We start from the raw sequence: 25,024 nt of genomic DNA on the forward strand, positions 1-25,024 counted from the left end.
TTTATATTTTATTCAACTTTATTAAAAATTAAAACTACAGAAACCAAACTGAATGCACGAGTAAGAGAGTGGGGAAACAGGCAGCAATGGCAGCTGGTAATGAGTGGATAATCCATATGACTCACATCCCATCCCTGCGACTGAAGAGCCCAGGCTGCTGCGCTGGCACTGTTGTGCCCTCTTCCACCACAGGGACACAGAAACCTGCAGGATTAAACATCTTTAACCAGCTCTCTGGCCAAAGGTTGCAGCAGCAGCCTGAATACGAAACTCACACCAAGAGGGCAGCAGCTCTCCTGACATCCATGTAAGGAGGCTAACACCTAAACCACGCGCAGGCATCCTGAACTCACAGCTCTGATCCAAGGTACTGAGTGGAGACAAAGCACTCGGAGGTGGCAAGATGTTCAGCAACCAAGTAAGACACACTGGCAAGGAATCCCACCCAGAAGGTGAGAAGCACAAAGCAGGCTTGGAGAAACAAACAGTCATGCCAGGTGCAGCCAGACATCCTGCTACAAGCCCTGACCCTAGCACCCCAAGTTCATCGAGTGCTCTGGTTTTGTGCCCATAAAGCACAGAGGGCACTGATCACTCAGTCTGACTGCCTCAAACCAGAATCCCAGGGAATCTTTGTGGATGGCGCAGGACCTCAGAACTGCTGCAGGATCATTTTCCTTTTCAGGTCGTGGCTGAACTTGTTCATCCTGAAGAGCTCACTGTCATAAAATGCAGAGAGGTTGTGGATGTTGATCTGACGAGCCTGCAAGGAGGAAGTGTCCAGTGAGCCATCAGTGGTGTGAGAACAGGCTGTTTCCAGAGCACCCGAGTTACAATGCACTTTCAGACACCATCACCTCCATTTATGGGAGGAAAATATCCAGGAGTGGAGAGGTCAATTAAGGGGCTTCAAATCTCTGCTGTGCAGGCTGCGTGTGTAAACTGAGACAAGTTACTTGGCTGCCCTGTATCTATCTCCACCTCTGTACAACAGGAAGGCAGTAACAAGACTCACCTCATTCCCCTGCTGTCAGACTACAGGCACAGAACTGGACTCAACAGACTGTAAGCATTCAATAAATGGCCCACCCACTTCATGACCCAGTAAGACGGAGCCCCCGTCAGGGGACTGGCAGCTCCCAAGGCAGCAAACCCCGACCCTCACCTCCTTTCTGGGCCCATACCTTATCCACCAAGTCCTTCTCAGGAACTTCAATAGTGTCCTGCTGGGCCCCAAAGCGGTTGCGCTGATACGTCACCTGCTCTGCCACTAACTGCTTCAGTATGAAGAGCAAGAGCTCATTGTTGTCACGCCGGAATGAAAGGTAGCGGGCAAAAGTCTGCAGGAAAAAAGCCTCAGTCAAACACCCACTCCCACTATGCCTGCCACACTCCCTTTACCCGATGTGCTAGCACCCAGGTCAGACAGGCTGCCACTGCTGGGTGCACGTCCAGGCCAGAGCCTTGGATACCCACGTGTGGCCTCCTTCTCTGAGCTTGCCCGTTAGGCCTCTACCACGGAACACACCTACCTTACGCATGCTGCGCATGACGCTGAACTTCTGCGTGTCTATGAAGCTCTCCAGCATCACGCGGATGGCCATGTTGACATCGTCTTCGATCACATAGTCCCGGAGATGGATGCGCGCGTGGGCCTCCGCCATGCGGATCATGGACTCGATGTGCCGCACCGTAATGGGGATGCTGCCTGTTGCCTGGAGAGAAGCACGTCAGGTCTTTTACAGGCAGGAAAGAGAGGCAAGAAAAATAAAGCATCGGCGCTCTTAGCACCCAGAGCCAAGAAGACCCATCTGACAGCGCCATAGCAGAAATGCAGAATGCTTGACTGCGCTGCCCAGTGAATGGACACTTCCTATCCCTCCTTGAAACTGGAGGATGCCAGTGGACGCTGCATGCTTACGGCCTGTCACCATCACCTGCACAGTTCTGCTCCCACCAGCTGACTTCTATACATCTCAGAGGCTGTTATATTTGTGGCCAGCTGTATTGGTTATTGTCACACACTAAATATCGAATAATCCTGTGCAATGTAAGTGCAAAAAAAAGTAGTTGTTTGCAGGAAAACTAAATTGAATGATCTGAAAAAACTTGGTAAAGTTAATGATCCGAAATTTAAAAAGCCGCTGTGTTGATTGGGTGTGGCTGAGGCAGCAATCTACAAGAACTCGGCATTCCCATGGCTTGCAAGCTGCCTTTAAGTTTCCGATCCACTATGAATGAGCCAAAGAACTTTTGTTCGTTTGCGTGAAACTTACACAAAGTCAATATGGAACTTAATAAACACGTCAACAATTAAGGCCCCGGCCCTATACCGAGACAAATGAATGCACATTTAAATTTCATCTAAAACAAAATGGTTAAGGTATATATTAATACCTATTACTTTTTGTTTTCATTTTTATTTGAAACAGGGTCTCACTCTGTCACCAAGGCTAGAGTGCAGTGGTGCCATCATAGCCCACTGTAGCTTGAACTCCTGGGCTCAAGTAGATCCTTCTTCCTTAGCCTCCTGAGTAGCTGGGACTATAGGCACAAACCACCAGGCCCAGCTAAGTTTTAAAACATTTTTTGTAGAGAAAGGGCCTCACTATGTTGCCAAGCCTGGTCTTGAACTCACCTCAAGCAATCTTCCTGCCTTGGCCTCCCAAAGTGCTGGGATTAGAGGCATGAATCACTGTACCCAACCTTCGTTTTTTTGTTTTTGAGATGGGGTCTCACTCTGTCACCCAGGCTGGAGTGCGGAGGTGCGATCTCAGCTCACTGCCACCTCTGCCTCCCAGGTTCAAGTGATTCTCCTGCCTCAGCCTCCTGAGTAGCTGGGATTACAGGCGTGTGCCACCACGCCCGGCTAAGTTTTGGGTTTCACCATGTTGGTCAGGCTGGTCTCGAACTCCTGACATCATGATCCTCACTCCTCGGCCTCCCAAAATGCTGGGATTTACAGGCATGAACCACCATGCCTGGCACCTTCATTTTTTTTTAATGCCTCCCTGCTCTGGCACCTTTTGGCCTGACCGGCCGCCACCCCTGCTGCACCAGTCAGAAGGCTCACACTGCACTTCCTTCTCTGCACCGCACCTCCTGGCTCTGCCTGGGCTCTCACCATAGATTCTTTCCTCAGGTCACTGTACATCTTGGCCACCTTGTCCTGGTCCATCTGGTTGAGCTTTGGGTGGACCCTCTCCTTGGCATAGATGATGTACTTCTTCAGGACCTCCTGGGGCAAGGGCTCCACACCATATGTATTGGGCATGGCGGGCTCGGTGGCGCTGCCGTTGGCCAGCCCCTCGTCCTCCTTGTTGCTGGGGTGGTGTCTGACATGGCTGCCCACCACGAAGCGGGCCAGCATCTCATCCTAAGACAAGCCATGAGAGGGTAGGTCTGACTGTGGGTAGGCGCGACCTTGGGGAGGTCAGTAGCTGGAGAAGAGCTGCGTGTATGCCCTACAAGGGTGATGCTCTTTCAACAAGACTGACTACACTGACCATGTGTGGGGCAGTTCTGGGTGTGGGGGGCAAACCAGACAATGGGACAGAGTCCCCACAGGGCCCACCTCCACAAGGAGACAGGAAACAAATAGTCTTAAAATTGATTATGGAAAGTATGCTCAGAAGAAAAATAGAGTGATGGGATCAAGGGACCAAGGAGATGCCTCTAGCTAAGGGTGCCTGGCAAAGCTCATCCCTGAAGGACAGGGAACTGAGATGACAATGAGATGCAAGTCACGTGACAGTGTGGGAGCGCATGTGCCAGGAGCAAGGAGCATAAGAGAGCCCCAAGGCTCGACCCTTTTGACAGACAGAAGGGCAGGTGCAGGTGAGAGAAGGGAGCGAGGAGGAGGTAGCTGCAGAGATGGTGGGTGCGGGCTGGAGGGGAGAACCATGGATTCTATTCTGGTGACAGCAGAAAGCCTCGAGCAGTTGTTAAGGATGGGGCTGATCTGATTTATGCCTTCAACTGGAAGACAGTCTACGTGGGTGCCAGGAGGCCAATTCAGATGATGGTAGTGCCTCAGGTCAGAGGCAGAAGCGAGGGAGGTGGGCAGGTTCAGGAGTTGGGACAATAGGATTTAGTGGATATTGTGGGTTATTCCGGGTGGGGGTTGGGGGTGCTGTGAAGGAAAGAGCAATCAGGGTGACTTCTGGACATGAGAAGAGACTGAGGGAACAGGCCTGGAAAATAGGTTACGGCCCCTGCAGCGCCCGTCCCCTGTGCTGGGCACACTATGACACCAAGCCTCACCTGAGGTCCCCAAACCACAGTGCAAGGAAACTGGGCACATGCGAGCTGTACCTGGACTGGGTCCACAGTGTCCCTCACCACACACAGGATGTCGAAGCGTGAGATGATGGGCTCTGTGAGGTCCACGTTCTCAGAGAAGGTCAGCGAGGGGTCGTAGCGCCCTCCTAAAACACAGGGGAGCATCTCTATCAGGGTGGATTCCCCTATTCTCCCGTCTCAGCAACCCCAGGCCACTTTGATGGCAGAAGGGGATAAGGGCAGTGGAAGAGGAAGACATGGGTGGGTACTTAGCACCTGCTGTCTGAGACAGCAAAGAGCTTACCCCAAGCAATGCCCAAAATAGCCTAGTTTAGACAGCATAACTGCTTCTCCGGAAGGAAAAGCCAAGAACACAGTGGGTGACAGAGCCTGGGTTCTTCAAGCATTCGCTGCTGAGACCAACAGCCAACTCCATCCCGGCCAGTGGGGCGCTGGGCTCTCCTCCCATGCCTTCTGAGAACATCCAAGGTGGATCCAGGAACACGACTCGACAGGAAACTCAGGTGTCCCAGGTCCCACTTTCACTGTTCCCCACTCTGGCAGGATATGCAGAAGAGGGGAACCCTCTGCTGCCCAATGACTTCCTCAGATCAGCTCCTGGGGACCCAGTGGGCTCCTGATTCAAGCAGGCGGGACCTCCCTGTGTCCCACCCCAGCCCCAGCAGTCAGGGTGCCTGCTGCACCTATGGGGTTGGCGGCAGCAATGACGGTACAGCGAGCCTGCAGAGAGGTGACGATGCCAGCCTTCGAGATGGAGATGCTCTGTTGCTCCATGGCCTCATGGATGCTGGTTCTGTCCTGGTCGTTCATCTGCAAGATTAAAATGGCCGGCCCTTAGCATGGTTCATGCTCCTACCACTAAGTCTCCAACAAGGGCCCAATGCATCCCATTAACACCATTCCCCTCGCTAAGGCCCAAGCCCACATACACACCCCGAGTCCCATCAGCCTCCATGACCCAGGGACCCACCTTGTCAAATTCATCAATGAGACACACTCCTCGGTCAGCCAGAACCAGGGCCCCAGCCTCCAAGGTCCACTCCCTGCTGACAGGGTGCCGCTGGACATATGCTGTGAGGCCCACAGCCGACGCCCCCTGGCCGGTGGTAAAGATGGCTCGGCTGGACACTTTCTCAATATACTTGAGAAACTGCGACTTCGCTGTGCCAGGGTCTCCACACAAGAGCACGTTGATATCGCCACGTACCTTGTGTTTGCCACCTGGAGGGAATGAGTGGAAGCGGGGGAGGGGGAGAGTGGGAAGTGAGAGGAGAAGGGCACAGTTGCATCCTCTACCAATTCCTCAGCCTACTTGTTTTTTTTTTTTTTTTGAACTGAACATAAACTCAAGATTTTATTGTCTTCATAATAAAAGATGACACTTAGAACTGGATCACTTGGCCCTTTCTCTTCTTATCTCCTCCCAGCTCAAAATGCTTGCATCTTTTCATAGCCAGCATTCTCTTAGATCTGCAGTTGGGCTCAACGCACTCAAGCCTTAGCACAATCTTCTTTGTAGTTTTAGCCTTTTTCCGGAAAATCAGCTTAGTTTGCCCACCATAGCCACTCTGCTTCCTGTCATAGCGCCGCTTTCCCTGGGCATACAGAGAATCCTTGCCCTTCTTGTACTGTGTCACTTTGTGGGGTTGGTGTTTGCCACACTTCTTACAGAAAGTCCAGCGGGTTTTAGGGACGTTAACCATGCTTGCAAGAGCGGTATCGGCACGGGAAGAAAAAGCAGCCTACTTGTTATGAATGGTAAGGCACAGTCTCTCGAAAGGCATACAATACCCTACGCCATGCAGTCCTACTCTGGGCACTCCCAGGGACACACACATGGGTGCAGAGGAGGGATGCATGAGATGTCCTTGGCGAATGTGAAATACCAGAAACAATCTAGGTGTTCTCCAAAGGGAGAGCTAACTAAACTGCATTATCCGGTGACACGATACAGTCATTTAAAAGAATGCACTTGCTCTGTATGCACTAACAAGAAAAGATGCCGCAGCGTGGCATTGAGCGGGAGAGCTTGGCGGGGTGCGCTTCGCACAGGCATAGCACTGGGCACACACGGGGATGCTGCGGTTGTACACATAAATGCGTGTAGTCATGAAACCCTGTGTTTGCTGTGTAATTGTAAATGGCTACAAAGGGAGAGGCTAGGATGAGAAGGGGAGGTCAATGGGGAGATCAGCCTCACCTGTGACTTTTAGTGTTCTATAAAAGTGTAATATAAATACATACCCATGTGTCAACAGTATTTTTGTACTTAAAACAGCTTTTTAAAAGACAAAGTATTTTTTAAATAGAAGAGAAGCAAAGACTCATTTGCTTAAATCACAAAAGCAGGCAGACACCGGCTCCCTGACCAACAGCCCGACACCCAGAATGCCCAACTCAGGGCCACCCTCTCCCTTGAAGAACAAGTCACACCCAGCCAGACCATTTTTTAATGCATTCTTTTCCCCAGCACCCAGGCTTTAAAAACACTGTCATTCATTCTTTGAATGCTGGCACCTCAAAGAGAAAGCTGCTAACACCTCTGCAGAGGAAAGGTGGGTGCTCACCTGGGTTTTTGGGCTCCCCTCCAAACAGGGCCAGAGCCAGGCCTCTCTTGATGTCTTCATGACCATAGATGGAAGGAGCAATGCTGGCAAAGATCTGAGAAAGGGAGGGAGAACGACAGGAATGGGAACAGATACTCACAGAGTAGGTCACCCACATGCTCTGGCATCAGGGAACCAGGACATCCCCAGCTCAAAGATACCCACTTCCACAACTGCTGCAACTGCATCAGGCCCTGGTATCAAGCCGTGCCTGACTCTAAAGCTTTTCATTAGTTTGCTCTTCCCAAGAATCACAGAACTTAGGAGATTAGAAAAACCTTAATCTGAACCCCTAATCTTGACATATTTCAGAAAGGCCTTTCCCAAGATCACAGACCAAGAGCAGAAATGAGACGAGAACGAGGTCTGTCATGGCACTGGCCTACCCCAAGCCTCAGTTTCCTCACATTGGAAAGAGAGATGGCAAGAAGGGTGGGTACAAATGCGACAGTTCATGCAAGTGCCTGCCTCATCAATGCATTAAATGTGGCACATCTGGGAGATGTGTAATTCTAACTGGTGAGTCACTGGAACATTTCTCTCTATTTCAGTGTGTGTGTGAGAGAAAGAAAGAGACAGGGAGAGAGCAAAATCTTCATAAATTTTAAAGACAGAATCAGAGACATCAAAGACATTTCTTGCTTGTAGGAGACTGCTTCCAACTCTACCTGCAGCACAGCCGTGTTTTGATGACTTTCATCCTTCATACCCCCCTGCACTGGCCACACCCACATCCTTCCCTCTTTACAGGACAAAGGAGCTCAGAAAGCACTGGCCCTCCCCTGGGGAGAGGGCACCAAGGCAGGAAAACCAGCCCTGAAGGTGGAGGGGAGACACCCCCATCCTGTGTCCTGCCTGCACCACCAAATTCATGCAGCTTTAGAGGTATCTCTAACTACTATCTCCCTCTGAAAGAAAGTAACACTTCCCACAGGGCTTCTTGGAGAAATGTCCGATACCAGGTCTGGGGCAGGAAATGTACAAAAGAAGCCTGCATTATCTTCTACCAGAAAGCAAAAAAGCACTCAAAGACAACCAAGGTCATGTCAACAGAACTCAGGAGCCAACATGAATAGGTTCACGCTGGCAAAATGACACCTGCAGCATGGAAACCTCAACACCCGGTGGGCCTATTCGTCTGTTATGATACCCAGGTCACCTGGGAACCAATTCATTATTTTTAAAACTAGTAAGTCAAAGAAAATAAGCAGCCATTTATCTGACTAGGCTTCAGTGCCTGACTGCCAAATTACAGAAAACACAGGTGACAGAGGCATGTGTCTAACGGGGACATAATTAGTAACATCTCCACTGCAAGGCTCAACAGGACAAATGACCCAGTTTCTTTCACAAAAAATTACAAGGAAAAAAAGAGATGGAGAAAAGATCTAACGATGATGAGACTTAAGAGACATCAACCAATCACAATTTATGGACCTTATTTGGATAATGACTCCAAGAAGCTGCAAAAAACAGGGGGAAGGGGTAAGATAATCAGGAAAATGTGAACACCAACAGAATACTGGATATTAAGGAATTGTTAATTATCTCTTAAAGTGAGATAATGGTAGTGTGGTTAGCTTTATTCAAAAAGAGCTTTTTATTTTTCATATACATACTGATGTAGTTACAGAAAAAAACAGCATGCCTGAAATTTGCCTTGAAATATACTAAGGGTGAATGGGTGGTGCATTAAGAAAACACGATTGGCTGTGACTATGACAGCTGTGGAAGCTGGGTAGAGTGCTACGGTTTGAATGTACCCCCCAGAAAGCATGTGTTGGCATCTTAATCCCCCATTTACCAGTATTAAAAGGTGGGACCTTTAAGGGGTGAACAGGCCATGAAGGATCTGTTCTTATGAATGGAAAATAAAAGCACTGCTATCCAGGGAGTAGGTCCTTAAGGATGAGTCTGGCCCCCTCCAGGCTCTCACTGTCTCTTTAACTCTCACCTTTTTGCCATGGGATGACACGGCAAGAAGGCCCTTGCCAGATGCCAGCCCTCAATTTTGGACTTCCCAGCCTCTAGAACCATAAGCCAATAACTTTCTGTTCATTATAAATTACCCAGTCTATGGTGTTCTGTTGTAGCAGCAGAAAATGGACTAAGACAAATAATCAAAGTTCATTACACCATTCCACATACCTGTTTGAAATTTTCTGTACAGTGTTTTAAAATGTGGGCCAGGCCTTATGCCACAGAGTGCCCATGGAACTCACAATAACCAAATAAACTCACCAACTGTTGGCACAATACAGTCACTGGGAGCATGGACTCAAGCCAGGCTGCTGACTCTGCCACTTGCTATGTGACTGTGGCCAACTTATCTAACCTCTCGTGCCTTAGTTTATTCATCAGTAAAATGGGCCCAGATGAAACCTATCTCATAGGACCACTGCTATCTAGAAATTACCTAGACAATGGCAAGCAGATACTAAGTCTTCAGTAAGTATAATGACTCCCTTATGAAACCCTTACTTTGTGCTGCAGATGCTGGGCAAACCTCCACGGATCTCTCACGCCCCAAAACACCTCGTGTTGGATGTGCCAAGACTGCCAGTCCTTGACTCCTCTTAACCCAGCTCATTTCCCTGTGTAGTTTTTGTAGCGAGCAACCTTGCAGGATGAGGTAATGTCTCTCTCCAGGGCCAAGAGCTGTCCTGCTTGCTATGCAGGGCAGACTGCCCAACTCAATCCCCCTCCTGTAAAGCAACCACTACATCCAGGGGGACTTCCCCATGGGACTGGAGGGCAAGGAGCGCAAATGTGCGAAGGCCTACACTGCCTGTTGTGCCTTCCACTGCTGACCCAGTTACTCCAGGAGACAGTAACAGGCTAATTTAATGGCTGGAAAGTGGGGCAGAATCAAATCCCAGACCTGCCAGGGAATGACAGTGCTTTCCACGAATTACCTCATGTAATTCTCATAATAACCTTGTTTCTCTCCATTCTGCAGAGGAAACCAAGGCTCAGGTCAAAACATTTTCTCCTAGAGGAGAGGCAAGACTCGACCCCAGATGCATCTGAATCCAAAGCTCATGCTCCTCATGGCTCTAGCTGTGCTGCTTCTTAGCATTCCTCAGTCTCCACACCCAGCAAACAGGGATAGAGTGCCCAACTGAGTGGGTACTGTGAGTGCCACCCAGCAAATGGAGAGAAAGCCCCCACCTGCATGGGTACCATGAGCCTGAGATAACGTTATGTAAAATACCTAAAGCACCAGACTCCAAGCTATTTTTTCCTACTTACTGGCTGCTTATGCTTTCTGCACGCCTGCAGGCTCTTCCATCCAGTTTTTGTACAAATAGTTTAACTCTTGTAGCCATGTGCAATAACAGCCAGATACTGAGCACTCGCCAACAGCCAAGTACTTTATATGCACTAATTTATTCAATCTTTATAACATCTCTATGAGTGTTTACCCTCATCCTCTCATTTCTATAGACAAGGGTGACTCATCTGACCATCCTAAGGATTAGGCCAAAATTCAAACCTAAAAAATCTGGCTTCAGACTGCACGCTGCTTCTGTTAGTTCTTTAAAATCTAAGTGTTAGGCATGACCCTGATCTCTTTAATACTTCACTCGATCAGTGTCCAGGGCCCAAGGAAGGCAGGCAGGGCTGTGAAACTGACAGAGTAGGAGACAGAATAAACCTGGGGACACAGGTCTCGCCTGCAAGGGCAGCTATGCCTTGGCTCCGTCAGCACTACCAGAGAGGAACACAGAGCCAGCACCCACAGATCTTGGATTTTCAAAAAGCACCCGGATTTCTATGTGAAGTCTCCTGATCCCTCAAGGATAACTAACTCAAAATAAAAACAAATACGAAAAGTCAGTTGCAGAAGTCTGCAAGGCTTCCTGCTGGAGGTGGAATCTGCAGAAGACAGAAGTCAGCTGGGGACAAATAAGGGAGGAAGGTGCTCAATGTAGACACAAATAGCAGGCATCAAGACACGGGAGTGGGGCAGAGCTGCCTCCATTTGGGGAACAAGTCGTTCTGGAACCTGGGGCTCCACAGGCACATGGGGATGGCCCGGGCAGATGCCATATTAGTGCCCAGGCATGCCATGCCCACCACACGCTCACCTATGGGTCTCTCACCTCTTCAATCAACAGAGTGGGAGATTAGTGGTTGAAGATCACGGCAAAGAGAAGGTGCCAGGAGGGTGTTCCTGAAGCATGCAGCTCCTTTGGCGTGGTAGGCAGACACAGATAAGCATGTGGGACACAGGTGGCCCAGCTGCTTAGGGACTGCAAGACCCCAGCAGGGCCAAGTCCACCCAAGCCTGAAGAAATTGGCTCAAACATCTGGATGAAATTCTGCAAAGGTGTCCACCGTGGTAGCACTCATGAGCCTCTGCAGGTGGTGAGGGTAGAAGGCTAGGAGGTCCTGGCTTTCTTTGCCTGTGTGACTGTCTTGCTCGCATGTAAAACTACGTGAAAAGATCTTGTCTCTTTCCTATTATTGGGAACCCTAGTAAAATATGAGCTCTGAGACAAACGTCATATCTGACTTACTCACCATTGTATCCCCAGAACTTGGCCCTAGCAGGTCTTCCAGGAATGAATGTGTGTTGGCTGAACTGAAGCTCCTGGCCTCCTGAGGCTGAGAAACACCCACCTCTCCTATGGGAACCCAATTTTCACAGACTAGGTTAGATGGCCAGGAGCTGGGAAGGAATGGCACCAATACCAACCCATGCCAGGGATGCATTTCTGGAGCTTTCCTGAACAATGACAGTAACGTATAAGCCCACACATGCTGGATGCTTTGCCCCTACTGGGTTTGCATCTAGCCTGCAGCAGCTTCTCACAGTAGATGCAAAGACACACAATACACTTGAGAAAAGGAACCGAGACACAAAACTACCCTGCCCACTTGCAGAACACGCCTCAAGGAGTAAAGAAAGGAACAGAACAAACCATGCATGTGTAGGAATATTAAGTGGCAGGCAGACATGGATAAATGTGATGGGTGAGAAGGAAAAGGAAGGGGCAACCATAGCCATGCCACAAAGGAACCAAGAAAGGGGGCTCCACACGCTTCAGGGGAAGGTGGATGGAGAGAGAAAACCAAAACAACCTATCAGCTGGCCTGCAGCCTGGACGCAGCTCTCCTTACCCCACCATCCATTCCTTCAGAGTTACTCAGGGCCTCCTGCAGCCAGGCTCTGGGGACAGAGGTGATTAAGCCAGCGATGGCTCCTGTCCCTGGGGGGTTTAACATACGTCAGAAGGAAATCATCCAGTTCGCTGAAGAAGCCAAATGGGATCTGAATTTTATGTTGCCAGAGGGCAGCAGAAGAGTGGAGGCTAAAGGGCAAACTAAACTGCTCTGCATTAAAAACTGAACTTCAAGTTGACTTGAAGGCCGGGCATGGTGGCTCCTGCCTGTAATTCCAGCACTTTGGGAGGCTGAGGCAAGTGGATCACCTGAGGTCAGGAGTTCGAGACCAGCCTGGCCAACATGATGATGTCTCTACTAAAAATACAAAAATTACTCAGGTGCGGTGATGCGTGCCTGTAATCCCAGCTACTCGGGAGGCTGAGGCACAAGAATCACTTGAACCCAGGAGTGCAGTGAGCTGAGATTGCGCCACTGCACTCCAGCCTGGGTGACAGAGAGACTCCATCTCAAAAACAAAAAAGGAAGTTGACTGAGAAAGTGAGGAAGGAAGCAAGAGAAAGGGGAGAGCAGTGAGCCTGAGAACATGCAGTGCTCTGGGGGCAGGATGGAGGTACTGTGGGAGAAACAGCAAAGGACTTTTATCAACAAAAATTTGACGTTCTGTTTAAGTAATCCATATTTCTGCAACATAAATCCCCATCTCCTCATCCTTCAGTAAGAATGTCTACATTAAAAACCAACTGCCCAACCGCCTGGGCACAAGGGCTCACACCTGTAAGCCCAGCACTTTGGGAGGCCGAGGTGGGAGGATCTTGAGCCAGGAGTGTGAGACAAGCCAGGAGTTTGAGACCAGCCTGGGCAACATAGTGAGACCCCCATCTCTATTTAAAAACAAAACAAAACAAAACACCACCACCATTCTGGGTTGTTTTTCTGAAAAAATTCCCATTGGCCACAACTGGATCCCTAGGAATCCCTCATGACACAAATTATCCTATTGCCCTGCCTCTGTTCCAATTTCAAACCACAGCTCGAAATGATCTGATGAAGGAAGAGCTCTTCTTGTCGCAACCCTACCCTCAGCAGGGGACTCCTCCCCACCACAGAGGCTCAAAGAGGTCATCCAAGTTATCCCACTACCTCGCTGGCCCATGGTGGAGCCAGAACCAGGTTCACCCATCCCCAATGCGAGTTCACCTCTTCCCCTGGAGCACGGAGCCTCCCTTCCAGACAAGCTTAACTGAGCTCCAGGAGAATAAGGCAAGGTTTGAGCAGTGAGCCCTAGATGCCTGCCACACCCCCAGCAAACCTCCATGTCCCCTCACAGCATCCTAGCAGCCCCTGCCTTCCACCTGCCTTCTCCCCGATCTGCTGATCCTTGGAGAGGCTAGTGATCATCTTCACGTCTTCATCGGTCAGTTCCCCTACAGCGACCTTGTTGTCCTTCTTGGCCACGTGGTTGGCCAGGATGACAGTGGCAAAGACGGGGAAGCCATTGGCAGTGTTGAGGGAGCCATCATAGTTGTTGTGATAGATGCCAGTCAGTTCCTGGGGAAAGGGAGGGGCCAAGAAGTCAGAGCCTAACCGAGGGGCCACAGGCAGAGTGGGGGCCCATGCTGCCTTCCTCCAATTTCTCCTATTTGCAAGTGCTCCACACTACAGACATCAAGATGAGTAACTCAGTAAAAGCCCTCCTAAACACCACCATTCCAACAACCCATCCATCAGAGGAGATAAAGTTCTTTGCCTCAGCCATGCAAAAACAGATCCTAGCCTGAGCGCCCCTGCAACCATAGACACCTCCACCAGCCCAGTGCCAATTCCCTCTGCAACTTGGCTCCCTTCCAGCCTGCCCCTGGCCACTTACTATCTCGTCTCCTGGCTTGCAGCTGTCTACCAGATCCGCAAGGAGAATGGCGTCCTTGGAGCGGGGCAGCCGGCCAGCCGCCACTTTGCCTGGACTCTCCTGGATTCGGATACGCTGGTAGTTCTGATAGATGGTCTGTGAGGGACACAGAGAAGGCCTCAAAGCACTGACTTACTATGTCACCCAACCTTGACCTCCCACCAGGCGGGACAACAGGCAGGATTCTGACTCCTGAGTGGCAAATGGAGAGCCAAAGACAGCAAGGAATGAGTTCATGGCTACTTAGCACATCAGTGGACAGTACCCACTCCTGCCACCATCCCTCTGGGATGCCTTCTGACTGCCAGACTCAGCACCTGCTCTATGATGTACAGCTGAGCTGTCTTGAGTACCAATGCTGGAACCAGGCTGCCTTGGTTCTGTGTCTAAGCTGTGTGATCTTGGGCAAGTGACTTCGTCTCTCTGTGCCTTCTCTGCAACCTCACAATGAGAATTAAAGCAAGTCATACATCAACCTAATCCAGCATCTGATAAATGTAAGTTACAGGAAGTTTTGGCTGTCACTGTCAAGTATCATAGGCTAGCACTGTGCCATGTCATTTTGTGTCCATTATCCCACAACACGTGCTGCAGTTAAAAGCACATGCTCTGGATCAAGATGCCTGAGCTGTGGACCTCTGATCCACATTCTGGCTGGGTGACCTCAGCCAGTTCTCTAAACACTTGGAAAAGTGGGGCCAGTAACAGTTCCTGCCTCATGAGCTGTGAAAAAGGACCAGGTAATAAACCACCCACCACCTGGCACTGATAAGTACTCCATGAATGATAGCTGTAACTGTTAACCCTCTACCAGGTACTATCTCAAGTCCCTAGAAGCAAGGCCTGAGGGAGACAGACAGGTCATGGGAAGAGAGAGCAAAGACATGGCTCAGCAGGCATCTGGCCTGCAGCTGCCCCACCTGAGGCAGGGGTCAGCTTTTGGCTGTAGATGGCCACAGGTGGGACCTCTGAGGCATTTTCTGGCAAGGCAGCTCCAGCTGGGACAGTTCTCAGAACTGCAGAGCAGTGAGAAGAGGACAGCCAACAGCCACAGCAGCAAGGCAGTCAGGGGGCCTGGGCGCCACCACAGGGACTGCAACAAGCCCATTTACAGACAGGGAAGCTCAAGTACAAAGGTACATGTTATGTGCCTAAGACTTTAAGGCCAGAGGCTTTGGCAGCATCTCCTGAATATGGTGCAGGAGGTTGGTATGGTCCAGGGGCCCCACATGAGCCAGGCAGGTCCCCGAAACAAGCCGAGGGGAAGTCCCGATGGGACTGCAGCCGCCCCACGCAAGTGATGGCCCCCTGGAGACTGGTAAGCACACATTCTGAAGGAGCAACTTGGCAAGAAGCAGGACCTGTTTGCTTCTTCCCATGTTTGCCAGATCTTCCCATGTTTCAAGAGGAGCCATAAACTTGTATGGTTTAAACAAAATCGCCCCACTTAAATATTGACTTGAATTCCTAAAAACACCATGTGGGCCAAACTAAGCTCACTGGCCAGAGAGATTGGGTCCACCCCAGGGTGTGGCCAACACTTCTTGAGGCTGCCCACACTGGTCTTCCACAGCCTGAGAGGCCAGTAAGGCCCTGCATACTGGGCACCCCTAAGGAGAGCTAGCAGCAGGCCCTGTGGCCTCTCTCACCTCTTCCATGTTGACTTCAAAGGGGCCGGCCGACTGGCACTCGGGACAGGAGCCTGGTTTCACCTCCTGGTTCTGGGACTGGCAGAAAGGCCCCAGGACGAAATTGCACTTGTTGCAGTTGTACTTGACCATGCTTAGCTGGGGCAGGACGCCAGTGCAGCTGGTCACCACTCCACTGGTGCGGATCAGCTGGTTCAGATGCAGTTGCCTGCAGAGGCAGAGGGAGCATCAGAAGCCGTGAGCTAGGGTGAGGCCAGACTGCAGATGAGGGTGTCCCAACACACTGTCCTGGAAACTGGGCTCAGCCCCCAGCCTGGGAAGATCCCTCCCATCACACTCCTGTGCAACCACAACTCACCTTCGATGAGGTTGCTGCTGGCTGCACCCTGCCCCGCCCACACCGTGAGCGCTCTCTGGAATCACGACCGAGTTACCCAGCACTGAGCTCAGACCTGCCATCCTCACCTGCCCTCAGCTCACCTCAGCGAGCGCAGCTCCTCCACCAGAGGCAGGTGGGAGATGCGGACATGGATGTGGTTGGTGATACGGTCGTACTTGGGGTACATGGCCAGTACCACCTCCAGGGCAGCCTCGTCAAAGATCTGCAGCAGCTCCGCCGGCGCCTCGGGCAGGAAGTAGGCCAGCACGTGCTCCCTTGCTGCGAGGTCCTCATAGTTCACCACCAGGCTCTCACGATTCTCTAGAGGGGGGCATGGTGGGAAGAGAGTTAACGAAGCATGAGAACCGGGCTGGAGGGCAACAATGTCTGTGTGAGAAGTGAGGCCTACCCACCCTGACCACTGACTTTGACCTAGAAAGTCCAGCTTTCACTTCTAGGTCTACCACACTTCAGCTGTGACATAGCCCGAGCTTCAACTTCCCACTCCGTAAAATGGGCCTGTCACATAGTGTACAAAGTTGCTGGGGGGTTAAATTAAACACGAGCAGAGTGCCTACAGAGCTATAAACACAAAATGCCTTACAAGAGCCTAGAAGAAAACCTATGCTGTCAAACACAGGACAAAAAGCAGGGGAAAGAATTGCAGGAATCAAGATCTACACGTCCCTTTTAAAAGTCAATTCCTGGCCAGGGACGGTGGCTCACACCTGTAATCCCAGCACTCTGGGAGGCCAAGGTGGGCAAATCATCTGAGGTCGGGAGTTCGAAACCAGTCTGACCAAAATGGAGAAACCCCGTCTCTACTAAAAATACAAAATTAGCCAGGTGTGGTGGCGCATGCCTGTAATCCCAGCTACTTTGGAGGCTGAGGCATGAGAACCACTTGAACCCTGGAGGTGGAGGTTGCAGTGAGCCGAGACTGCGCCATTGCACTCTAGCTTGGGAAACAAAAACAAGAACGAAACTCCGTCTCAAAAAAGAAAAAAAGACAATTCCTATTACAAATATCAAAGTAGTAATCCAGATTTTTATATAAAATTTGTCCATTTACAAGCTTGTCAAAAAAATGCTTTGGTGGCCCAGATGTGGTCACTGCACAGCCAGCAGGAGAGCCCTGGTGCAAAACTCAATACTTTTGGTTTCTCTGACAGACCTCTCAGTCACATGCCCTGTGCTTCACATGTTCACTGGGCTGGGACAACTTTCTGTGGGAGGTTTTATGGAGACGCTACAGGGGCTGAGGCGGAAGTGGAGGAAAGCCACACCTTTGCACATGTCGCTGATGCGCTCCTTGAAGACATTGTGGCCGTGGCTGTCCACGTGGGTGCGCAGGAAGTTCTTGAAGCGGTGGTGGATCTCCAGCCGGGGGCCCGCCATGCTTACCCACTCGCGCACAGAGTGGCCCTTGAGGTCCTCCAGGTTCTCGATGCTCTCGATCATCTCCTCATCCTCCTCGCCGTCCTCCGTGGCCCGCTCCACCTGGCGGCGCTTGCGGGCAGGGCGCTCCTCCTCCTCCTCATCGCTGTCTGGGGAGGCAAGAGACACCTGGTACTGCAGTCATCTCCAGCACCTCTACTCCCCTCCCGGACTCCTTCCCAGCTTCCCAGCCCCTCGGGCAGGCAGACACCTGGACCTACCGTACAGGAGCCCACGGCGCATGCGGCCCAGGCCCCGGCCAGCCTCCCGGTCGCGCTGCCGCATGGCCCGCTCTGCTGCCTCCCTCTGACTGGCCGTCAGCTCCTCTACGTCCTCATCATCCAGAGCCAGTCCCTCTGCCTCATAGGCATCCAGCTCTGGGATGGCACGGTAGTCCCTGAGGGAGCCCCAAAACAGATGTGGTTACTGCCGACAAGAAAAACCCGAAGCACCAAACCCATCCAGGAACTAGGCCTGTTCAGTAAGGTTCAGGAGCCCCAACGTGGGTAGGTTCAGCACCTCCAGGTCAGAAACACAGAAGGCTCAGAAAAGATCTCCAATGAATGAACAAACACAATCTGTCCATATGATGGACCATGCAGCCTTAAAATAGAAGGAAACTCTGCCATGTGCTGGCACATGGATGAACCTTGAGGACATGATTCTGAGTGAAAGAAGCCAGGCACAAAAGGACAAATCCTGTATGGTTCCACTCATTGAGCAGTCAAATTCATAGAAACAGAAAGTAAAATGATGGTTGCTAGGGACTGGGAAGAATGGGGAGTTAGTGTTTAACCGAGACCGAGTTTCAGTTTTCAAACTGCAAAGAGTTTTGTGGATGGATGGCGGTGTGGCTGCACAACAATATGAATGTACCTAATGCCACTGAATCATACACATAAAAATGGTTAAGATGGCTGGGCGCCGTGGCTCATGCCTATAATCCCAGCACTTTGGGAGGCCAAGGCAGGAGGATCACTTGAGCCCAGGAGTTCAAGAACAGCCTTAACATAGTGAGACCCCGGCCAGGCGCGGTTGCTCACGCCTGTAATCCCAGCACTTTGGGAAACCGAGGCGGGTGGATCATGAGGTCAGGAGATCGAGATCATCTGGCAAACACGGCGAAACCCCATCTCTACTAAAAATACAAAAATTAGCTGGGTGTAGTGGCACACGCCTATAGTCCCAGCTACTCGAGAGGTTGAGGGAGAAGGATCACTTGAACCCGGGAGACAGAGGTTGCAGTGAGCTGAGATTGTACCACTGCACTCCAGCCTGGTGGCGACACAGCGAGACTCCATTTCAAAAAAAAAAGAAAAGAAAAAAGAAAATAACCCAGGCCTGGTGGCACATGCCTATAGTCCTAGCTACTCAGGAAGCTGAGGTGGGAGGATTGCTTGAGCGCAGGAGTTTGAGGCTGCAGTGAGCCATGTTCGTGCCACTGCATTCCAGCCTGGGTGACAGAGGAAGACCCTGTTTCAGAAAACAAACAAACAAACAAAATGGCCGGGCGCAGTGGCTCATGCCTGTAATCCTAGCACTCTGAACCTGGGAGGCAGAGGTTGCAGTGAGCCGAGATAGCATCACTGCACTCCAGCCTGGGCAACAAGAGTGAAATGCTATCTCAAAAAACAACAACAAAAAAAACAAAAACGGTTAAGATGGTAAATTTCGGGCCAGGCGCAGTGGCTCATGCCTATAACTTTGGGAGGCCGAGGTGGGTGGCTCACAAGATCAGAAGATCGAGACCATCCTGGTCAACATGGTGAAACCCCGTCTCTACTAAAAATACAAAAATTAGCCAGGTGCAGTGGTGGGCGCCTGTAGTCCCAGCTACTTGGGAGGCTGAGGCAGGAGAATCACTTGAACCAGGGAGTCGGAGGTTGCAGTGAGCCGAGATCGCGCCACTGCACTCCAGCCTGGCAACAAGAGTGAGACTCTGTCTCAAAAAAAAAAAAAAAGGTAAATTTTGTTATGTGTATTTTACCACAATTACAAAAGGGGAGGTAGATCTCCAGAGAGCTTCTATGCACCAAGATAAAAGAATTCAAGGAACCACAAAACATTAGACCAAAAAGCTTCAGAGAGCTAACCCAACTCCCTGTGAGGGCTGGAATTCTCCCTGTACTTTCCCCATCTCTGACTATGCTGCCTTCAACAACCTGATGTCCTGGCTTCTACGCAGTCAGCCAAACCAGCCCTCTGAAATGGCCACCCACTGTCTCAACCCTTTGAGTTACTCCAAGATCATCAGACACACATTTTCCACATTATCTTCCTTCAGATACTGAAGAGAAATAATGCCTTAATAAGGCACCCAATGAGTGCAAAGCACTTCCTTGCAGTGCTCTCTTTCCTGAAAGGGAGATACTGTCATTCCATCTGAAAGATGAGGAAATGGGTAGTTGAGGAGAAGATGTGATTTTTGCCTATGGTCACTCTGCAGACCTGGGTGTCAAAATACAGTCCAAGCCCAGAGCTCCTTCTCCCATGCCATACTGCCTTCCCAAGACAATCCCCTTGAATTCTCCTTTTTTCAAGTTAAATGCTGATAAGAGAAACTGCTACTATTTTTCTGCAATAAATGTTGTCAAACTACTGTCAGAACACATCTTTTTATGCTGTTGATGCCCCAAGCAGAACCCAGACAGGCAGATATCAGAGTTGACCAGGTCTGATTTCTTCCGTGTTCTCAGGGAAAAGTTATGGGTCCAATTCTCCTTGGATCTCAAGTCACACAAAATGCCCTCAGCAAACTTCTAATTGGTTCATACAAAAAAAAAAAAAGGTAAACTGGACATCCAATTTCAAAACTTTTGCACCTCAAAAGAAAACATTAAAAACATGAAAAAGACAAGCCAGAATGAGGAGAAAATAACTGCAAATTATATGTCTGATAGAGGACTTATATTCAGAATAAGTAAAAAACCTCTTACAACTCAATAATAAAAAGCCAAGCAACCCAATTAAAAAGTGGGTCCAGGATTTCTCTGAAGAAGATACACATATAGCAATCAAACGTACGAAGAGATGTTCAACATCATTAGCCATCAGGGATGAAATGCCACTTCACACCTGCAGGGATGGCCAGAATTAAAAAGACCAGTGTTGGCAAGAACACGGAAGAGTGGAACCCTTGTGTGTTGCTGGTGGGAACGCAAAATGGTGCCGCTGCTTTTGAAAACAGTCCGGCAGTTCCTCAAAAGATTCAACACAAGACCAACAATCTCACTCCTACATAGCCAACAGAATTAAAGACCCGTTCACATAAAAACCTGTAACGGGCCGGGTGCGGTGGCTCACACCTGTAATCCAAGCACTTTGGGAGGCTGAAGCAGGTGGATCACCTGAGGTCAGGAGTTCAAGACCAGCCTGGCCAACATGGCAAAACCAAAACCACATCTCTACTAAAAATACAAAAATTAGCCGGGTGTGGTGGCAAATGCCTGTGATCCCAGCTACTTGGGAGGCTGAGGCAGGAGAATTGCTTGAACCTGCAAGGCAGAGGTTGCAGTGAGCTGAGATTGTGGCAGTACACTCCATCCTAGGCGACAGAGCAAAACTCAAAAAAAAACAAAAAAAAAACCCCACACACACGAAACAAAAAAAACACCTGTAATGAATGTTCATAGCAACATTATTCATAATTGCCAAAAGGCTTCAGGAACCCAACGTCCATCAACTGATGAATGGATGTGTTATCTCCATACAAAGAAATATGATTCAGCCACAAAAAGGAATGGAGTGCTGCACATGCAACAACACAGGAAGACCTTAAAACCACACTAAGTGAAAAAAGCCCATCACAAAAGGGCATATATAATATGACTCAATTTATATGAAATGACCAGATTGGAAAATCTAGAGACAGTAAGTGGATTCTCAGTTGCCCGTGGGTTGGGTAAGAATTGACAATGAACTATAAGCAGGCAGGAGGGACGTCAATGGGACAATGGCCCTGTTCTTACACTGGATTGTGGTGAAGGCTGCATAATTCAGGAAATTTACACTGAATTTGCATTGAATTGTATTTTTGCAAGGGGTAAACTCTAAAAAACTACAGCCCAATAAAAAATTTTTTGAAAAACCACAAAAACAAATGTAATTGGGCTCAGCTATCCCTCAGATACCTCTACCCAGAAGCCCCCTGCCAAGGGCCTCTCACTCTCTGAAGGAAAAGAGAAGCAAAGAGAAAGGGTCAAGACAGGGAGAGGACACAGCAGAGGAGGGGCATCTGGCCTGAACAACTCCACCGGGCAGAATGGGGAAGCCGTCCAGGCCCCATGCCCTGACCCCAAGTCCAGGGCGGATTTATCCAAAGACTCCTCATTCCTTCTACAGTCTACAGCATGTGCAGTCTCATCGTTGGGGGTGGTACTGGTAACAGCAAAGATCCATCCAGTCTGGAGTGCCCTTGAAAGCCCCTCAGCTGTCTGACATCCTAGGGATGGCAGGACGCCCTGCACAGTACTCTCACACACGCTAAGGCTGGAAAGGCACAAAAGGAGCATCTCCACGAGGCTCCTGGGCATTCACACAACTCCGCTACTGACATATCTACCAGATCCCAGCTGGAAACGCAGACTAAGGCAGGAGTAGAAATCTAGCCTTGCTCATGCGCAGAGCTTACTCCACTCTCCTAGCATTAAGTCTTGATAGCCTATTTATTTATTTATTTTTGAGACTGAGTTTCACTCTTGTCGCCCAAGTTGGAGTGCAGTGGTGTGATCTTGGCTCACTGCAACCTACGCCTCCTGGGTTCAAGCGAATCTCCTGCCTCAGCCTCCTGAATAGCTGGGACTACAGGCATGCACCACCATGCCTGGCTAATTTTTTGTATTTTTAGTAGAGATGGGGGTTTCACCATGTTGACCAGGCTGGTTTCAAACTCCTGACCTCAGGTGATCCGCTGACCTTGGCCTCCCAAAGTGCTGGGATTACAGATGTGAGCCACCATGCCCGGCCAACACATGTTTACTAATAAACAAGACCATTCCTAACAAAGGGCATGGTGCACATTACGAGTGCTGATTGACTCTAAAACTTTATTTATCTGATCCCTCCTCCCCCATGCACCTTTCCTTTGAAAAGTTACCAAGAAACACTGGGCTTCCTGCTTCCTGTCTTTTTGAGTTGCAGTCGTCCAGATTAGAGACCTCTGCATCACCTGGGGTGCTTATGGAGTTGGGCTTATCCAGACCTTAGGGTCTAGTCTTTCCAAGTTACATACAGTAAGTTAAAGAAACCTATGTCATGGCTCTGTAAACCTGTCTCCCCAGAACCCTGGATCAACCTGTGCTCAAAAGCAAGAATGTCATCAGATTCATCTGCTCCCAGCTCCCAAAGCCAGGCCACCAGACACACAATGGGCTCTCTGCAAAAGTGTCTGCTGAGTCCAGGGCCTTGAATGAAATTACCTTTCCATGCCATCTCCAATGAGCTCCTCTCCATCCTCTTCTTCCTCCAGGGGCCCCTCTGTGCCTAGGAGCCCCTCAGACTCATCCTCAAAGGGTGGAAGGTCACGGCCAGGGCTGGAGGTCAGGGCATCAGTACGCCGGGAGCTTCGGCCAGGGCTGGAGGTGATAGGATCATTGCCTCGCCGACGCTGGGCCGGGCTGGATGCCATGGTGAAGGACTCCGATGATTCCTGCAAGAGAAGGTGTTGCTGTCAGAAACCTAGGAAGCTGGTGAGGCATGATACAGCTTCCTTTTTACCATCAGGGTTCTTCCCTCCTCTCTCTCCACCTGTGACTCTTGTCCTCCAACATACCAATCCCCTTCCAGCCTCCAGATCTTTGCCCTTGCTGTTCTCTCAGCTGGAATGCTCTCTGCTGGGCAATCCGAGCCAGTGGCTTCCACACAAATAGGAGCCAGCTCAAATAGTGGGTCACCCACATCACCGTGCTTTCTCCACGAAAAACCACTGAGGTTATGTCATTTCCCTATTTACCTGTTTATTGTCTACTATCTCCCCCTTAAGCATTAGAGCTATTTCAGCACACACAGTGTGCAAGGTATTGTGATAGAGATGGCATAGAAGAGCCACCAAAATAAGAGGTCTGGAACTCAGATGTGGAACAGGCACTACACAAGACAAAGGGACAAGAAGGTAATACGAAAGTCAGTGTAGCGTTCAGAACAAGGATCACTGGGAAGTTGAAAAAAAAAAGTTTTAAGAAGTGTAGTGAGATGGGGGCCTGTCTGTTGTACGCTCAGCGCCAGACATACAGATGGCGCCCAATAAGCACGAGTGCGGTGAATAAAGGACAGGGGTTGAGCGGGTTGGGCGCGGCTTAGGGAGCCCAGGGCCCCAGGTCAGTGGTGGGCAGACGAGTCGCCAGGTGGCCTAGCGTCACGCGGGGTGCAAGCGAGAAAGCAGCTGCGCCCCAGAGCTTGGTGCCCCACCTGACCCAGAGCGCCGACCCGGGCCGGGGCTAGAGTACGGGAAGCGCGCAGCCTCTGCACCCATGTCCCCGGCGCCCGCACCATCCCGCCCGCCCCGCGCCAGCGCGCTCACCGCCATCGCAGTACCACGATCCTCTCAGCCACTCCAGCAACAACCAGGTTTCGCGCGAAAAGTAGCTCACGTGACCCACCGAAGCCCGGTAAGAGCCCTACGGAACGCGACGTCATGACGTCGGCGTTCACTGGCGAGCATCGGGGACACGGAGGGGTGGGCCAGAGAGTCCGGTCCCGCCCACGCCGCCCGGAGGTCCCGCCCAGAGCCTGAAGGTGGGCGGCCGGGCGCTGTGCGCGTGCGCTCTCCTGAGCTGGAGTGGGAGCCGGAGTGGAGGTAGGAGCTGTGGTTCCAGGTCCCCCCAGCGACACTTGCTGGCTACGTGACCTCGGTCACACCAGGGCCATTTTACTGACAAGTCAACAGAGGTCCAGAGCCTGGTTTTCTGACGCCTTCTTACTGTCTTATGAGCAGAATGTTTTAACTTCTCCCAAAGCTCAAAGGCTCAATGCTTCAAGCAGCTGGACAACTCTGGGATTTTGTAGGTCACGTCTGAGGCTTTAGTAGGAGTTATCCTTGCCCAGGGGAGCGAAGACGCAGGGAGGATGTTACAGATAGAAGGATGCTATGTGCAAAGCGGCAGAGGGCATGGCACGGCCCGGATGTGCAAGCCCCTGCCTAAGAACTAAGGCTAGGAACTTATGATGCCGGGCAATGGACAAGACTTGAGGGAGAGAAAATGCGGATCAAAAAAGAGCTAGATGTTTTTCTAGAGAGTTTGACTATTCTATATTCTGAAGGCAATGGAAGACCATGGAAGCATTTTGAGCAGGTGAGACGTGAACCAGTGTGTGTTTTAGAATCCCTCTGGCTGCTACCAGGTGGAAGTGGATTGAACGAGGTTGAAGGCAGCAAATGAGGAGGTTGTTGTGGTTCTTGTCTAGTTACAGGCAGCCTTAGTGAGCAGAGGCAGGGCTGAATCGCAGCCCTCTTAGCCAGGCACTTTGTGCAGTGAATAAGCATCTCTGCATGGGACCCAGGGTAGGGGCAGGAATGATGGAGAGAAGTGGAAATACAAGATGTTTAGGAGGTGGGATCTTTTTTTCTTTTTCTTTTTCTTTCTTTCTTTCTTTTTTTTTTTCTTTTTGAGACAGA

At 50.4% G+C, this 25,024-nt stretch overlaps 2 protein-coding genes across 2 annotated transcripts; both read right to left on the reverse strand.

The window, feature by feature from the left end:
* Nucleotides 1-24,066, reverse strand: MCM2 (minichromosome maintenance complex component 2). Its single transcript, XM_033210906.1, has 16 exons — nucleotides 23,930-24,066; nucleotides 22,830-23,059; nucleotides 17,634-17,809; nucleotides 17,262-17,522; nucleotides 16,077-16,296; nucleotides 15,597-15,804; nucleotides 13,909-14,043; nucleotides 13,398-13,589; nucleotides 6,870-6,963; nucleotides 5,273-5,523; nucleotides 4,986-5,112; nucleotides 4,315-4,427; nucleotides 3,125-3,376; nucleotides 1,533-1,715; nucleotides 1,185-1,340; nucleotides 1-763 (listed from the first exon to the last, which is right to left on the reverse strand). The coding sequence occupies exons 1-16, from the start codon at nucleotides 23,933-23,935 to the stop codon at nucleotides 653-655; spliced, it is 2,715 nt and encodes a 904-aa protein (XP_033066797.1). The 5' UTR covers nucleotides 23,936-24,066; the 3' UTR covers nucleotides 1-652.
* LOC117083358 (60S ribosomal protein L36a-like) lies at nucleotides 5,635-6,815 on the reverse strand. The gene has a single exon (XM_033210912.1). It carries the CDS (start codon nucleotides 6,003-6,005, stop codon nucleotides 5,685-5,687), a length of 321 nt encoding a protein of 106 aa, XP_033066803.1. The 5' UTR covers nucleotides 6,006-6,815; the 3' UTR covers nucleotides 5,635-5,684.
* Nucleotides 24,067-25,024: the final 958 nt, after the last annotated feature.

Source organism: Trachypithecus francoisi, unplaced genomic scaffold, assembly GCF_009764315.1.
Source record: "Trachypithecus francoisi isolate TF-2019V2 unplaced genomic scaffold, Tfra_2.0 Lachesis_group0, whole genome shotgun sequence".
NCBI lineage: Eukaryota > Metazoa > Chordata > Mammalia > Primates > Cercopithecidae > Trachypithecus > Trachypithecus francoisi.